The sequence below is a fragment of the Thermobia domestica genome, chromosome 3, assembly GCF_964235325.1.
Source record: "Thermobia domestica chromosome 3, izTheDome1.hap1.1, whole genome shotgun sequence".
NCBI classification, from domain to species: domain Eukaryota; kingdom Metazoa; phylum Arthropoda; class Insecta; order Zygentoma; family Lepismatidae; genus Thermobia; species Thermobia domestica.
The window spans coordinates 37,847,607-37,866,238 of NC_137456.1; the positions used below are offsets into that span (position 1 = coordinate 37,847,607).

Below are 18,632 nucleotides of genomic sequence, written 5' to 3' on the forward strand. Positions count from 1 at the left end.
TATCAACCTTTAATGCATCTATCTCTGGTACATTCCGCAGCAAAAAACCTGCAACATGAGCATGTAAGTTTATTGTGAAATGACAAAGACTTTTGCTCCAAAATAAGTGTGCAGGGGAGGATGCCGAGGTTTCTCCTGGCGTGATTCATGCCACTTAGAAGTTATGTTGAATCCCTGGATTTTTAGGTGTAGTTTCACAATAAACTTACATGCCCATGTCGCAGGTTTTTGCTGCAGACTGTACATAAACGTACAATACTTCAACCACTAAGTTTCACTTCAAGAACTTTATCTTGTTGTTCTTTTTATCTAACCGTTTCTTCTAATTGCAACATTAACGTATCAGTATTCATCACCTAAATCGAACCACATCAAAATGTGAAAACCTTTCAATAAATACAGTCACTTATGGCTCAAAACAAACCTAACAATAATTTCAGCCACTTTTGGCTCATTCCAGACATTCATCAAATTCACAAAATATAAATTACATGGTAACGTCCTTCAATTGTTCTTACAACTTCTCAACACCTTGTCCGATTCCTATGTAGCACCTTGTCTGATACTTCTAGATAATTCCAAATCTTAATTCACAAAAACTAACGAAAGCAACGAGTATTAACATGATAGTTATGAACAAATGCATACAGATAAAACTAAATAAAGCTTATCTGTATGCACATAAGCACATAAATCACATTATGAAGTGATCGGCAAAGAAGAATGAAGAAAGAAGGAAAAAATAAAGAATACTAGTCAAATATGCTCGTTTAAATGTCGAAGTTGTCGATACTGAAATATAGTAATATTATGACCGACTTCAGTACTTGAACGGACACATTTGTCTATCTTTTTTTAAAACTTATTTATTCGTGATTTCTCTACACTCTGATGACGAGACGTTCAGTAATGAATTCTTTCTGAAGATACGACCTTAAAAGATGAACAGAGGGCGGGATGTTCTTCCAACCTTGACGGCAACCTTTTAAAGGCAACATTGGAACAAAATTCACTCCAATCAATAATATATTAGAATATACATTAGAATCAACTATTTGCCGCCCTTTAGAGAAATTAGGGATAGTCAGCAAGTTGAGAATATGGGTACCTCACAATCTCAGTGAATGGAAACGCTCAAGTCTGCTGTCACGGGTAAAAATCGGTACTTCTTTTTAGACAGGATTATAACAGTGATGAGAAATAGGTTACCTATGACAATATCGTCCGCAAAAGACAGTGGCTTGATAAGAAACAACCACAGCTACCAGATTCGAAATCAAACATCTATGGAAAAAAGATTTTGTTGTGTGTACGATGGGATTATCGAGGTATAACTCATCACGATTTGTTGAAATCAAATTTAACGATTACTGTGGACACATACGTTCAGCAGCTGCAAACAGTGAAAGAGAAACTCAATGAAAAGCGTCCTATACTCGTCAATCGCAAAAAAAGTTTTAAATGACAATGAGCGACCATATACAGCAAGAATGACCCCCCCCCCCCCAAAAAAAAAAAAACATTTGAGCTTGGATGGTCCATTTTACCATACCCACCTTACTCCTTACAAGTAAAGGGTCCAAATGGATGAATCGAGTTGCGGGATGAGACATAGTACGTCTAATAAGAGGATGTGAAAATATATGTATGTGCAAAGTTATAGCGGCTAAGCGCCATAAGAAACGGAGGGGGAGGAGGTCAAATTTGGTGGGGAAGGCCTATGCTATGCTATAGGAATACATCAAATAAAGTGTTGAGACGTAAAAATAGTGAAAGATAGACAATACAAACAGTAGTAGTTTCACATATTGGAAAAAGAAGAATGGGCAGAGTAGATCATGAACCTCCGCCGCCATCTTGAAATCCGCCATTTTGAAATCTGTGATATTTTTTGAAATGGAAAGGTAGTCATATGATATATCAATTATGGCCAGCATGTTCTCAAAAAGTCAATTATGAACTTCAGTGATCATTATGTGTACTTATTTAGTAGATTTAGGATCAACTTTATAGTTAGGCCTATTTACGAAAATCTAGGAGCCTGATACTTGTATGATGAAAGTTCGGATTATTACGAAAACAAATTTAAGTGAAATATATCTACAAGCCAAGAAAACTAACAGTGAAATTTGTTATCCAAGGTGTATATTAGTACATTATTATTTATGACATTACTTCCGATTTGCTTCATATAGTGCCGAAGAGAACTGTTCCAGTCTGGAAGAACCGTTTCTGCTTTTGGTTGAAAACAATGTGGAGTTTATATAGCTACATTTTGTTAAATGACATACTTACTAATATAGACCATAACACAATAAAATCTGATAGATTGGAATGCAATTATAACGTACTGTATATAGACCACTATTTTTTTCACAACTTGCTATATTTTCACTCAACTTTCTTTGTCCACCTTCGTAAGCAAAAGTAACTTGGAACGAGCGTATCTGGATGAAATATCTGTTGCATGTCGCATCATATCGCATGTAATATCTGGATAAAAAGTTATTACGGTATCCGGGCTCGATCCGTGTACCTTCCCGATTGTGATTTCTGTCCCTGTGAAGGGCTTAGCCATTCTATTACGGTACAGCTTTGCGCTGCCCGGTACGCACCATCCTTAACCGGCCACCGTGGAGAACTCTCTACTCTTCGCCCTCAAATAATATAGCTTTGCACTATTTTATTTGTGGGTTCAGAAAGTTTGTCCCCACGACAATCATTTAAGGAAGGCGCGATACACCTCACCGTAATGGTCCAGATTCGGACGGAATCACCTGGGCGAAGACCTAAGGCGTGTTATGAAAAATAGATGAGAACATCACCCACTTTCATAGATTGCTCACAAGTGACATAACAATCATATTCTTACTTCGTCATGCGATCTAGAAAAGAGAAAACAAACAAATCTAAACATTAGAGTGTCATTTATTCAATAGTTAAACATACCTGTAACACATTGAGTGTTTTGGATATATTGCCCCAATTACGTAGCAAGTTCGTAGATACGTTTTGGAATTATTTACAAGAACAGTTTTAGTTCGTCGTGGCGCCTGCTTTTGTGATCACATTTTAAGATGACATACTAAGAATCCGAAATAATCTTCTTGTAGAAATTGTCCTTTCTTCCAATTTTAAGAGTTTATGAAACAGTCTTTCCTGGCCGACGTAATAACAGCATTATGTTGCAGCTACTGTTGTAGAAAATATGTTATTCAGACATTTTCACTTTAGTCGGTAATCATGAGTCCATTACCTTCAAGTGCACCTTGCGAAGTCCTTTGTTTCACTTGTAATCTCGATCACGCCCCCCTGTCGTTATAAAATATTACTTGGGGCTGATTTACTTTGACAACGACTTACGTAAAAACCATCAAAACGTCCATATCAACAACACTATTTTTACTGATTGTTTACACAGTTTTGCGAATATTGATATTTCTTATAAAAGTATATTAATATTCATATTTTTCAAAGTATATTGGGGTCTAGGCTCGACTTTGTTCTAGAATTTTTGTCGAGTCATCGTTTACACACACACACCTACATTGAAAACTAACTATTGCGTTTTAAACTCTCATTTCTTTCCTTTTCCTTTTCTTCTACCCAGTCTTTTAGCACACCTGGCGGCAGCACAATGAGAAGCATATACCACACAAAACGTACAAATTCAGATGAACGTCACATAATACACTAACGCAGAATTTGCGTTTAAGCGAAAAATTTATTAAGCAAAATGTTGGTACAGTTACATTGGCGGTCGAAAGGAATGTACGTGCACCATTGAATAATGGTAAACGTTCAAGAACCCTGACTGTAGTTTCACTTCAATGCTCATCACTGCTCCAAAGTCAAGATGAATACTAGTTCACTAGGAATTTTATAAGAACTTTCGTCGGGTGATACTTCATCAGATGAAGAAGTCTCATTTAACGTAGAAAAATGACAAACGCGTGGGGCATTTATACGCACACATAAAAGTTTATGGGGCTTTTATATGTAAAGTGTTCTTTTTTTCTTTTTTTCGGCACTATTACTAAGTTAAACATTTATACGTGCATGACTCACAATTGATATACAAATAATTCTCATAATATACCTTTAATATTTGAATTACAATATTGCTATATGCGCTCTTATTATTAAAAATAACACAAACATTATACGAAATCATGGCATTATTTAGAGGTAAAATATTCACATTACTTACTTTACGATATTATGCAAAAACTATAGAACATAAACAAATAATCATTACGAATTACTCAACTTTTCAACAAATAGATAAAACAAATATTATTTAGAATCATATATTTCAATATTTCACAAAAGGAAATAAACAAACTTATTCTCCACATATTATACTTAAATTGCATAAATGACGAAGCACACTTGCACTTCTTACGCTATTCTGACAAAAAGTTACGTTATTCACATATACAAAGATTACACATCATTTAAATACAATAACTACATGAAATAAATTTATTACCACTCTTTTGTACTGTTACAATAAGAGTGAGGCCGGATAGAAGTAAGTCTGCCACACTTTTACGCTAATAAGCGCCTATCCACTTAAATTTTTAAGTCTCCCTTCCCCATTATATTTATAGTTTCATCCCATCCCTTTGGAATGGCAACAAGACCTTCTAGTGAGGTAGGAATATAAAACAACATAGAAAAATGAACCCAAAGGTTAAAAATAAATGGGGGGGGGGGAAGTTGCCATTCATAATTCAATACTCGTGTTACAGTATTCCACCGACACACAAAAACTTACTCTCACTCTAATAAAATCAGAGCTTATCATCATTTACATTTGTAATAATACATGAATGCTAAACAACTCACCTCGTACAATTGGTGGTTTAAGATCTTACAGTTAGTCTCGATAACTTATCGCAAAGCATCAACAAGACAATACGATAATTCACGTAAACGAGCTTTTAACTCATATTTCCTTTACATATGGATACTAATAAACAACATTTCATACATATTAGCATTTAGTAAACAACCATGTCCGTGATTTTTTTTTACACGTCACGTCTGTTTAGCTTAGGATTCAGCAAATGATTTAAAGCTAATATAAGAGTGCGATACCGACAATCTAGCTTATCGTTTAAATATTGCAAATACGTGTCACATTTTAATAGCTCATTCAACAACAACTGGACATTGAACTTATTACTTTCGCACTTGTTGAAAACAGACAAACTAACTTTTGTTATATTCAAAGAATTCACATTCACTAAAGTTTCCGGTTCACAAGAATTAGTTTTTTCACTATTTTCTTTTACAGAATCAAATTCTTTTTCATGTATATGTTTCTTAGCTAATTCTAACCAGATGTTCCTAGTTTTCTGAGTGGGTCTCCACACTCCCATACGATCAATAGAATGTACGCCACAAGATTCTCCAGTTAAAGGATCTACAAGTTCAAAGACTTTATCTGAAATTTTATTTTTACAAAACAGGGGACCTTTGTAAAGCATGAAAAACTTGCGAATCTTTTTGTCTATTCCTGAACTCAAATGTGACTGCAACAAAAATACCAAATCATTTTCTTTTATTTTATTTTTTCTTTCTTGGGATGCATTATATTTCTCGTTTCTTTTTCTAACTTTTTCACCTCTGCGGTAGTCAGCCATTATGAGTTTATTTTCCCAATTTACAGGTTCACTTTCATCATAGCTTTCGTTTGTTACAATGCCAAAATGCTTCAACACAGAATAGTTTATTTTACATTTAAATGAAGACTAGCAGGGCTGACACCTAAACTACTACACACAGAATAATTCAACAAAATGACAATTTGAGGTATATATCTCTATGACAACGATTACAAAAATAATTTTAAAATTTCGACAATTCCAAAATCATTGCAAATATCATATATTCCAAATAATCAATTCGGCGGAAGGTAATAATCTATTTAACCTACGCCTACTTTCGGTTTCTCTAACTCAGGAATAATTTTGTACGGTTTCATTTGCCAAAACATCAGGTATGTAAAATCACAAATGATTAAGTGGTTTCTAATCATAGCTTCACTTTTAGAACACACCATATTTATACATGCACTTTGTTTTTCAACACTGCAGATGGCAACATTGCACAAAATATTGCTCTTTCTTTTGCATTTTAACACACTAAACTGCTTGACTTTCACTTTATTAGCATTAAATTTTGCATCTTTTAAATTTTCATTCATTATGGCAACACTGCGTTGATACTTGGATCGCATACCAAGTTGTGAATTAAAACACTGATTTACGTTAGAAGATTGATTCACTAACTTTTGAACTATACCACAATCTTCACAATTTCTTCCTTTCTTTCGAAAACTTTTAACACGCTTTACTAGCATTTCTCGAAATTTCAATCGATCACTAATTTGACTTTTCATTTTAGATCGGTTTTTTGATGCACCTGCATGTTTGGGTTTTTTCATTGTGATGACGCATTCAACATACGTTTTTTTATTAACAAGCATTTTTGACCTACATTTCGTTTTGCATTTATTTTTATTTTTAATTTTGGTTCTTACCAGTGCGTGTGATTTACTCAATAGCTTGACGGACGTTTTTTGAAAAACTTTACAATTCTTACCATTTACAAATGATCTGCGGTTTGCACCTAATGCAACAGCTGATTCAATACTTAATGATCTACTATGATCGCTAGATTTCAAATTACTGTCATTCGTGCAAGTTCTTTTGGAAGACAATTCAGAGACATAAGCAGAAGCATTTTTGCGTGTACCATGCTCTATCATTACACTACAATGGTATTCAATTCTACTTTTAAGATTGGAACGCAGGACCTTGTTTGAGAATTTACGAAAGTTATGCAATAAGCGGAATAATTTTTTCACTTTCTTACGGACTTTATGCAACTTTCGTTTATTTTTCTTACTCTTTTTACTGCAAGCCAGTAAATGAATGCGCTTTTTGACAAGTTTACTGCACATATGCTTTACGCTACTGAAAATTTCACGACAAACTAGGCTCTTTTCTTTCCATGAGGCAAAGTTGTTACTACAATTGGGAAGCTTACTGAACTCAGAACTATTATCTTCGATTTTTGAATGTACAGACATCGTGCATACGAGTACAAAGAAAGTTATTCGTTTGACTTGCTTAACTTGTACTTGACTAACAACTAACTCACAACAGTGCAGATTACTTTCAACATGACCTAGTTTAACAATCGTTACATTAACAAAGTAAAAGCAACTAGTGCGGACGGGGATACATTCTAATTTACTAAGCGGTACACTACCTAAGACACTTTCAAGTGTTTGCGATAACAAGCTACCAACGCGCATTGAGGTCTCTTTGCCTCGAATTTCATTACAATAAATTACGACATTAGTGCTGTTTTTCGCTAAACGGTATACACACAGCTCATGAATATTATTCAACCCTTCACACAACACACAATTTTCTCTTACCTATCGCTTTTCAACTATTTTCAGAGTAGGTGTGTCTGCTACAGCAATCTGACAACAAGAACTTTCGTCAATAACTGGACTAGGAGTGTTCGCATATTCTTTATCTGTACAAGTACTAGTAACTACAACACTATTTCCTTCATTGCTTTCTTTTTCTTGTGACTCAAACTTATAACCTAACTGTATCGAAAATCGTTTAACGCTATCTGAACCTGCACGATTGATTTTGTCTACACTTCTTTCTAAACTCTTTTTCAATTTAACAGAAGATTCCTGTAACGTTAATACTCCAATTGTAATACCGTCAAAACATTTTTCTAACTGTTGTTTCGTTTCATTATGGCATTTTTCTACTTGTTGGTGGATTTCACTGTTTGTCTCATTAATAACATCATTGAGTTGCTGTTTGATATCATTATAAGCACCATTAAGTGATTTCATTTGTTGTTTGGTGTCATTGACAGCATCATTAATTTTATTAATAGCTTCAAGTAAAGTTTGCAAATTTAAATTTTCACTTTCTGCCATGACTACACGCAGGGGTGGACTGGCTATGTAAAAAGGGCGCGGTCACATACTCTGGGAGGGCGCCGTCCATCCGAGGCTTTCGCTTGTGTGGAATACCCCCTCCTAATAAAAGGAAGAGCCGGGGGGCTTCCCCCGGTAATACACAAAAAAACAACAAAAGATTAAGTAGCTATTGCAGTTAATCACGATAGAATTATACAAATTCAAAATTTTCATAAACAAAGAGACTTTGAGTACTAAATATATTAGGCCTATATAAATCTGCACACTTTAACTGAGACTACAAATATCACACCAGTTGTTTACATTCTTTGGCTACATTTGTTATTACCTGACCAGGATAGCAGTGCGGTTTTGGAAGGATGGCGTTGCTGTTGTGTTTACATCAGTTTGTTGGCAAGCGCGGTGGGACAGGGGAGTGGAGAGTTTCATTCTGCAGTGTATCCAACGGTTTTTAAAAGTTGCAGTTTGGATGTTATGCATAGCCTCCGTTCCCAGAAATAGTACATTTGTCTCATTATAAGCAGGGGCTCCTTTATTTGACGGCTCTCTTTCCACTTAATAAAGAACGTCGTAAGTTATGTGGTTGTAATGAACCATTCCTGCAGTACTGCTGATGTATTGTGAATAGTGATATATGAATGGAAATTACCAATTTAAGAACAACATAGCACAATAGACAATTCAGTGAGCTTCTACCGTGTATTAAGCAGATTGTATAAAAAATGATTACGTTTTATTCGATGTCATTAGAAAACAGGAGCAGCCTCTAAAAGGCTGCCCGCTAGTTTGTTCGCAAGTTATGGAGGGTGTATTTTTGTTGTAGTTTTTTTTTTCTTTTGCTTGTTACTTAAGATGTTCTGCAAATAACTTCAATAACTTTTGAAACTGTTTGTCTTAACTTGAGTCAGGGGCGGATCCAGGCTGAATGGTTTGGGGGGGAGATCGTTCGAAGTCAAATCAAGGTAAGAGTGTATTGCAAAAAAAAAAAAAAAAAAAAAACTAAAACAACTTTAGAAAAGGTGAAGTAGCTATTGTCTGCAATTTCTAGAACAGAAATGGCCACCTGCGATTTTGAAGGTGGACATATCTTTTTTTTTTTTTTTTTTTTAGCAAGAACGCCAATGTAAGTAATTTCTTGCAATTTATTGCTTTTTTTTGACTTCTGCAACGTAAAACAAAAAAAGTAAGGCCTACCTATTTTACGTTTTATTTTACATTTATAATACAAAGGTGAAAATTCTTAGATTTTATTTTTAAAATAAAAAATATCCCATTCTGTGGGGGGCAATCGCCCCGCCCCCTGATCTGCCCCTGACTTGAGCATATGCGTGAAGTGATTTATTACGAACAGGACAAAAAGAACTCTGATAGATTGATTACAAGTAATCCGGTTAGAAACACTGCTGCTTGCATTTTAGTTCCAAAACCCGCCGCCCGCACTCGTTGGCTGGTCAGGAACTGAAGATTTGAGTTAAGTTTAGGGTTTATGCTATTTTTCATACTTTTGTCCTTTTAAAGCTATGTACATCATAACATTAGCTTATTTTTCATCTATTTTTAAAACCGTTGATATAAAGTATACATGAAACACTTACTACAAATTAACAAAAGTAAATTTAGAATTATATACCTACCTAGCAAAAAAAGAAATTCAAAAGCAAAACTGGAAAATGAAAGTAAAGTTACTGCTTTATGCTTGAAGGAGCCTCCTTCGCATCTCCTTGCTTTTCTCACACATTTTGTCAATAATAAGATTGTTGTCTATTTTGGTCAGAATGTCTCTTTCTGAGTTCATCAAGAACAATCAGGGTGCGAATTACCGGGGGGATGAAGGGGATTTTCCCCCTCAATTACATTTTGTTCCCCCCAAAGAAGTCAGCTGAAGTATCCTCACCGGGGATGCTCGTTTTACCCCCCAAACTATGCTCAGTATAACTCCAAATTTCTTCGGAATGATCGATGTAAACTATTCAGTTTCGGTCATTTCTACTTACCACTATTTTCAACGTTGTTTAGTTGAACTATATTATTATGACTACGGTTGTTACTTGCAACTGTACCTTCGTACCCTTCAGTTCGTCATCGTTCGTGAATTTGAATGTACTAATTGCGTATAACAAAGCCACATATGGATTTATAAATGTTCTTAACGGTTGGCCAAGAAGAAGTAAACAAATAGATTCTTCCACCATACTTGGCGAAGTTCGGACATGTCATATTCATCCTCTACATTTGTATCGATTATCATCTTATTTTAATTTTTGTTATAACATGTTATTTCATTTTCCAGTGCACTCTTTGTTAGCACATTGTCCTCATTTCCTAGTAGTTTGTGTGTATGCAACTCAAAAGTTGCATTTAATTTGTAATAATTAGCATAGTAATCACTGCCTTTTACAGTTTACGGAAATGAACTTTTGTAACTGTACTCAAAATCTGAGAAATAGGTATTCTCTCGTAAGTATATATTAACGTACACGCTGGGGATACGCTCCTAGTAAGCAGACATGTTAGTAAAGATGATTTTTAGGTGAATAAGCGCATAATTGAATATTTGTTTCAGCATTTGTTAATACGACTGGTTCTCCGTGTCATTGTCCGTATCTGTATAAGCATTTCAACTGGAGCGGTTTTTTAAAAAGTTAACCCTTCATTTTTCCATCATTCTTTTCGCTGTACAGTTTTGCTGTCCACGCTAATAATGTTGTCTGAAAAACTATTTGAATAACGTAGCCCATAGTGAATCAACTCATCTGCAACCTAACAGTAAAGTAATTGTAAGTGTTGACTTCCTGAGCCCATCACGGAATCGATATTTGGAGGGGGGAAAAGTCGTGAAGAGCGCAGCTTTAGCAGGGAGTAGAAGTACAAGCTCGAAATTTGAATTGAGAGATTTTAAATATTTGGCCTTCGATTTGACCTTGATGTCAGAAATCGGGACCAGCAACAATCCATTTCTTGTTTGATAGGCTAATATCTAGATTTTCTTTTTTAAAAAAATATGTCCGGTTTAACTGATAATTTTAGTGGTTTTTATAAGACTGAAGTTTCTTTTCTACCTGTATGTAATAACGCAAAGTGGAAGATTTCAATATGAGTGGAAAAATTAACATATGCTAGTGATCATGGCTATCGCTCAGGCCGAATTATTAACTAAATAAACCTTAGAGAGCTACTGGGACAAGAGTGAGCACAATATTTAAACACGTTCAGAAAGGTTTGGTGGGGTGTGTGTGTATGTCAGACAATATATACGTGCATAGTTATTGTCGGTAGATTTATTAAATTAATAAATCTCTTTTTTATTACACATGTCACACACACACACACACACACACACACACACACACACAAACACACATATATATATGGGGGGTAAGGCATTATTGTCTCATTTTGAAATTTGCAATTTCAGACTTTATATTCTGTTGGCCTAATTTTATCCCCCCCAATATAGATTATCTAATTCGCACACAGAGAACAATGATTCCAGATGTTCATCTGTAAAGTCTTGAACGGAGTCTTGTTTTTATCTATCTGAACTTTGAAAATGCTAGCTCACAGGACAATTGTGTTGCCGATAATGTAAGGAGATACTTATAAACTTTGAATAATTCTGTGTAGAGTCTTGGGTAGATATTATACTGCAGAATCACATCGAAGGCGCACTTAAAGCGAGAATTGCACTTCACTCCATCATATTTTATAGCCTAGACCTTAAATCCACAATATCGTCAGTCGGCCCCAAATATTCCTCCTCATCCTCCATGAAATCTTCAGAAAACTTGTCTACTTTAATCAAATCTTCCATCGTACGAACCTCAACAGCTTCTTGATTCTTTTCTTGGTTCTCATAAGGGGATTTTGAAAACTCTTCCCACATTGATGAAAACGAAAGAAGCTCTTCTTTAAGTTTTCCCTCTTCACAATCAGGAATTAATCCAGTGATTCTTTGCAGTGACAACGAAGCCAGACTTAAACTCTTGAACTTCTTAGGATTAAAACACTCTAAATCTAAGTATAAGCTTTGATTTTCAGCAAATCCTTTCTGCATGCTGTTAGAAATTTGGTCTAGAACACAGTTGAAAACGGTTACTTCAAATCTGTATTTACTGTCTTCAATTACCTCATCAGAAGCTGATTCCCCTTAGCTTCTTTCAACTTATTTTGAGTTGAGGATATCAGGCACCATGCTTGGAAATAGTCTAAGTTTTTTGTTTGCAAGTAGTCTGATAAAGGTGTGGTATGCTGAAAAATCAATAAAAACATCATAGCCGCAATGATAGCCTCAAAGGAGCGCAACTTTTGAATGAGAGACGTTGTATCATGTCTGACTTTGGAATTGAACTCTTGCGAGTTGCCAATCACACTTAAAGCTGCTACGATGGTCTGACATCCTTTGAGTCGGGTGCCCAGTAATGAAAGTGTTCAAATATTTTTACAGCAGCGTTGCTTTTACTTCTCCATCGAGTTATCCCAATAGCCTCAAGACGGATGTTTGGGTTTTGTTCCAAGTACACCTCAAGTCGTTTCTGGGATTCTTTCAAAAATATCTTAATTTCCTGGAGACGCCCAAAGATATACAAACACCCAAACTCTGGATGATGTCAGTTATCACCAAGTTCAACACATGTGAATAGCACCATATGCGAATGTGTTTCGGATTGATCTCTTTAAGCTTTGCTGTAACACCTTTATATAGTTCGCTCATATTTGACGCTCCATCAAAAGCGTCTGCCACACATTTTTCGATAGATATTTTTACTTCAGTCAAAGACTGTTTGAGGGTTTGAAAGAGATTCTCTCCTGTTGTTGAAATCACATGTTTGAGGACAATAATTCTTTCCTGAACAAACCCATTGTACACATACCGAAGCACTATGGAGCACTGGTCATATGAAGAGACATCTAGGGTGGTGTCCATCATGACAGAAAAAACTCCAGCTTTGTTAACTTCTTTGGCAATTGCTGTTTTGATTTCAAGTGTATATTCTATATACATTAAGTATTTGGGCATCATATAATTTTGTATATGTATACTTTTTCAATGTGCATATATACGTAAAATAATACTGTATATCTACTATATTATAAATGCCATTGTATGTTTGTATGTATGTATGAGTATGTTCCACATCTCCTCCTAGACGGTTTAACCGATTTTGAGCAAACTTGGCATAAATATCTTTGATACCAGGTAATCAACACTGTCGGGGCTAGCAACCCCCAACTCTCCCCTTTGCATAGGGGGAGGGGGTGGAAACTTGAACCCAATGCTATTTAAATGGGGGTTATAACAGTAGGAATGGTTTTAATGGTATAACGTAAAAACGAGAAAAATAATTTTAACGAAATTTTGGAAACATATAGGTTATAGTGTGACATAAAACAGCCTTGGTATATAACGCCACTAGCGGCCCTAACGGCGGGAGTGGAAGGGAGAGACATGTAAAAATGATCCAAAATGACCGAAATTAGAGTCAAATCAATATATTTTGAAGTCGCTGAGATCATTAATGGTACCACCAAAGCCTAAAACAGAAAGGGCAAGGCCGTAGGCCGAGTAAAGATGGGATCTGTGGGCGGAGCAATGGGGGTGGGAGGGTTGATATATAAAAATCATCCAAAATGACCGATATTAGGGTCAAATCTATAAATTTCAGGGTCTCCAAGATCATTATAATGACATTCCCAAAGCCAAAGACAGAAAGAGCGAGGCCGCAGGTCGAGCAAATACTGGGATTTGGGGCGGAGCATGGGGTTGGTAAGGGTGATATGTAAAAACCGTCCAAAATGACCGATATTAGAGTCAAATCTATATATTTAGAGGTAAATCTAATATCATTAATAGCATTCCCACGCCGAAAACAGAAAGAGCGAGGCCGCAGGTCGAGCAAATACCGGGGTCTGGGGTGGGGCCCTAGCTGGCCAAAGACTAGCGAATTTATAAAATAATTATGTAGCTTTTTTTTGAAAAAAAAAACAATGAGCTCAGGGAGGAAACTGTGCGCCTTCGCGGGGCTAAGACGGGTCTTAGTCCCTCCCGAGGAGGGAGCAAAGGCACTGATGTGAGGAGGGCGCAGCGGCCATCGGGCCGGTACTTGATTATGGCCAGTCCACCCCTGACTACACGTTACAAATATACAAACACAATAAACACCAATGATATCTTCAAGTTAACGCATATAGCATATCATGAGAAATGAAACCTGTCAAATATTACAACACCTAGATCTTCTCCCAGATGCTACATCCGTTACGAATCAGTTAATAATAACGTGAATTATTATTAACTGATCCGTCCCTGAGAGGGAAACGCCATTCTATTACGGTATCCGGGCTCGATCCGTGTACCTTCCCGATTGTGATTTCTGTCCCTGTGAAGGGCTTAGCCATTCTATTACGGTACAGCTTTGCGCTGCCCGGTACGCACCATCCTTAACCGGCCGATTTACTTTGACAACGACTTACGTAAAAACCATCAAAACGTCCATATCAACAACACTATTTTTACTGATTGTTTACACAGTTTTGCGAATATTGATATTTCTTATAAAAGTATATTAATATTCATATTTTTCAAAGTATATTGGGGTCTAGGCTCGACTTTGTTCTAGAATTTTTGTCGAGTCATCGTTTACACACACACACCTACATTGAAAACTAACTATTGCGTTTTAAACTCTCATTTCTTTCCTTTTCCTTTTCTTCTACCCAGTCTTTTAGCACCACCTGGCGGCAGCACAATCAATGAGAAGCATATACCACACAAAACGTACAAATTCAGATGAACGTCACATAATGCACTAACGCAGAATTTGCGTTTAAGCGAAAAATTTATTAAGCAAAATTTTGGTACAGTTACAAAGTGGGCTACTGCAGTCGAATGTATTTTCGTAATAATACAAACTTTCAACATACGAGTATCAGTCTCCTAAATTTTCGTAAATAACTGTAAAGATGTTTCTAAATCTTCCAAATAATTACAAATAACGATCACCAAAGTCCATAATTGACTTTTTGAGAACATGTTGGCCATAATTAGTATAGGTATCGCATGACTCCCTTTCCATTTTTAAAAAAAATACAGATTTAAAAATGGCGGATTTCAAGATGGCGGCGGAGGTCCATGATCTACTCTGCCCATTCTTCTTTTGCCAACATGTGAAACTACTACTATTGTATTGTCTATCTTTCACTATTTTTACGACTCAACACTTTATTTGATGTATTTCTATAACATAGCATAGACTTTCCCCACCAACTTTGACCCCCTCCCTCTCCGTTTCTTATGGCGCTCAGCCGCTATAACTTTGCACATGCACATATTTTCACATCCTCTATAAGACGCACTATGTCTCATCCCGCAACTCGATTCATTCATTTGGACCCTTTACTTGTCAGACCTTGCTCTGACAGACTACCACCTTTTCTGTTCCTTACAAAACATTTTGAATGGAGAAAAATCTTCAATTCTGAAAAGCAAGTCAGTCAGGCTGTCGAAAATTTCTTCTAGTGCAAACCAATCACATTTTATAAGGAAGGAATTGATAAACTGCCAGGAAGAATGTCGTACATAATAGGGTTCAATACATAACAAAGTAATATAATTTTATTATATAACGAAAGCAAACTAATTATCTGATTAAAAAAAAAAGGAAGTCATTTATGACTCAATTTAATATAAGACATGGTCATATGTCTTAGGTATGCCACTTAAATTTTAAAAAAAATAATAAATTGCTATACAACGATTACTGGAAAATCGTGATGCAAACACAACTTTGGTGATGCAACATTGTGTCCACATTCAGGAAAATCAGAGAAAGTCAAGGAAATAGATTTTAGTCAGGAAAAATTAGGGAAACCAAAGAAAATCAGGGAAAATCCAGCGAAACACACTAAATATATAATGATATAATCTCCGTGACCTCCTTCAGACTAAAAATTTGACGATGTAGCAACGTCATACATAAATGACAGGCCAGTGATTCAGTGATCTAAGAATCCACCAAGTAGTTTCATCGATTCTTTCTAGACAGCAGTTAAAGGCGGCAGATGTTGATATTAACCCTATTTATTAGCATCAATACAATTTATGTAATAGAAACAAACCCAGCTCACGTGCCAACAGAGGAGCAAAGAAGTACATATATTCAAGTTGTTAACGATGTGTTTTTTCTTGGAGACTGATATAACTTATATTGATGTTAATAGATGGGGTTAGTATCAAAGTCTAATGGCTTTAACTGCCATCTGGCGAGAATCTATTGTTGGATTGTAGAAAAATAGTAATGGTTCAAAGTTTATCAACGACGTTGCCATATCGTAAAATTTTGTTTGACCCTAACACTTGAAGGAAGCCCTGAACGGCATCCCATTATTTTATTTTTGTTCTATTTTGACCTGTAGAATAGTATTTTGAACCTGTAGAATAGCCATTTTTTAGAGCATACGTTATATATTTCAAACAGATAACCATAATAAGGTATTTTGTAGTTGATTAGTGAAGCTTACAAAATAAAAAGATAAATTATAATCAGGTATTTTGTAATTGACTAGTGAAGCTTACAAAATAAAAAGATAAATTATTTTCCTTTTCTATTTGCAGGCAATATTATGACTTTGTCCTACAATATTGGCCTCACTACAGGGTCACTTGTGGCGTACTTACTCGACGCCATTTTGGGTCCTCCAATGCAAAATGTCTGCTCGATACGAGACCATATCCCGTCCACTGTTGCTGCACTGACCACGTTAGACATGAATGCGACAACAGTGGTCGGCGACGTGTCATCAACTTTGCTAGCACCAACCGTCCCTGCAACAACCAACCCAATTACGACGCTTATTAGTACTACAGTCGCTGCGTTAGTTACACAAACACTAAGTAGCAGTAGTGAAGATCCAAGTGCTGTCATCTATAATATGACAACAGATGTGCTTTCTATGAGCAACAGCAGCAGCAGTACCTGAATTAAGTCTGATTTCATACCTGTAAATTAATGTCTTAGAAAGAGAAATGAAAATCATAAAATTATTTTAAATCTTAAACAAAGTCATCATGTCACATCAATGTATATAAATATCATTGTGGCGTGGTGGCTTATAAATGACTTAATCTTATGCTACAGGAACATGTTATAAAATTGGATTTTATTTGACGCAAAGGGCCTATCCGATTTGCCATAAGGACCAGTTTGTATCATGTGATCAGGTCAAAAGTCATGTTGTATGCTAAATCGAATCTGGAGATTCCAAATAGAGATGTGTTATTTCAAGCACGTAAACTCCGTGTGGGGTGCCCTGGGTAATTCGTAGAAGATGCATATACTTTATCATTATTATTGATTTTACGCAAACAACTTGACTTGTTTCGTAATTTTTTACTATATTTTATCCATTTAAGGATAATTTGCTTTTGCAATATAGAATCTATATAGCCTCTTCTACAGTTGAGCTGAATTTCAGCCATCTTCTTCTTTTGGTTTTTGAGATAAATGGAGGAATTATTTGTTTTTAATTGATTTTCCATTGACATTAATGTTAATGTTTCGTGGTTTTTGATTATGTTCTATCCATTTTAGCACAATTTGCTTTTAAAATATAGAATCTGCATAGTCTCTTCTATATTTGGGGTGAATTTCAGCCATCTCCCTCTTTTGGTTTTTGAGATAAGTGGAGGAATTATTTGTTTTTGATTAATATTCCATTGACATTAATGTTAATGTTTCGTAGTTTTGACTATATTCCATCCATTTTAGGACAATTTGCTTTTGGAATATAGAATCTGCATAGTCTCTTCTATATTTGGACTGAATTCCAGCCATCTCCCTCAAAGTCTGTTCACATCATTGCAGCTGGATAGGCCCTTTACTACCTTAATAATAAACTCATCAATAATCTAAACATTTTCTTATGATTAGAAACAAATACAAAAGATACTCACTTTACAATGAATCTTAAGTTCCAATGTTAAGATTTATTTACTTAGGATTAATTATTTAAAATGTTGAAAAGTAAAATATTTATACAAAACAACTGAGTTTTAATTATAATCAAACTTATACGTTAAGGCTCTCTCTACTTCAGGATGTGAATAAATTACGTTTCATAGATCTGAAATATGAAAGTGTACGGTATGCTTTTTTCAAGTGAATTTATTCCTTGTTATTGATATAAAAAATGTTTCAGCGTTTATATTCCATTCCGATTGCCGATAACACAACTTTATATTCTGTTGATTTAATTTAACCAATCCATCTAATTTTATTATCTAATCAGAATTGCTTCTATAAATATATAAATGTGATATTCTCTGAACATAAAAACAACGTCTTAATTATTTATATTACAAATGGCACAATTCTATTCTGGACTTTTATTATACGCGATGCAATCGTTATATTACTTCTACAACTTCAATCGTCAATGTATTTTTTATGACTGTCATTGAACACCATTTTTAAAAAAAAACAAACTAAAAAGTTGTTGATTTCTACAAAGATTTATCGGTAAAATTTTGAGTGAGTGTGATTGTTCATACTTATCTGTATTTACCTTACCACTAAATCTTGTATTCTCTGAATATTATACGCATGCGTTAAGAGCCTGACATGCTAAAAATAATACAAAATTTACCATT

At 35.3% G+C, this 18,632-nt stretch overlaps 1 protein-coding gene across 1 annotated transcript in view; it reads left to right on the top strand.

Annotated features, from left to right (window-relative positions):
• The window catches only part of Ent3 (equilibrative nucleoside transporter 3), a 47,571-nt gene extending 29,920 nt beyond the window's left edge, over positions 1-17,651 (top strand). The window contains exon 9 of the mRNA XM_081750650.1: positions 16,599-17,651. Coding sequence (XP_081606776.1) covers positions 16,599-16,963 — 365 coding nt within the window. The 3' untranslated portion in view covers positions 16,964-17,651. The remainder of the gene's footprint in view (positions 1-16,598) is intronic.
• Positions 17,652-18,632: the final 981 nt, after the last annotated feature.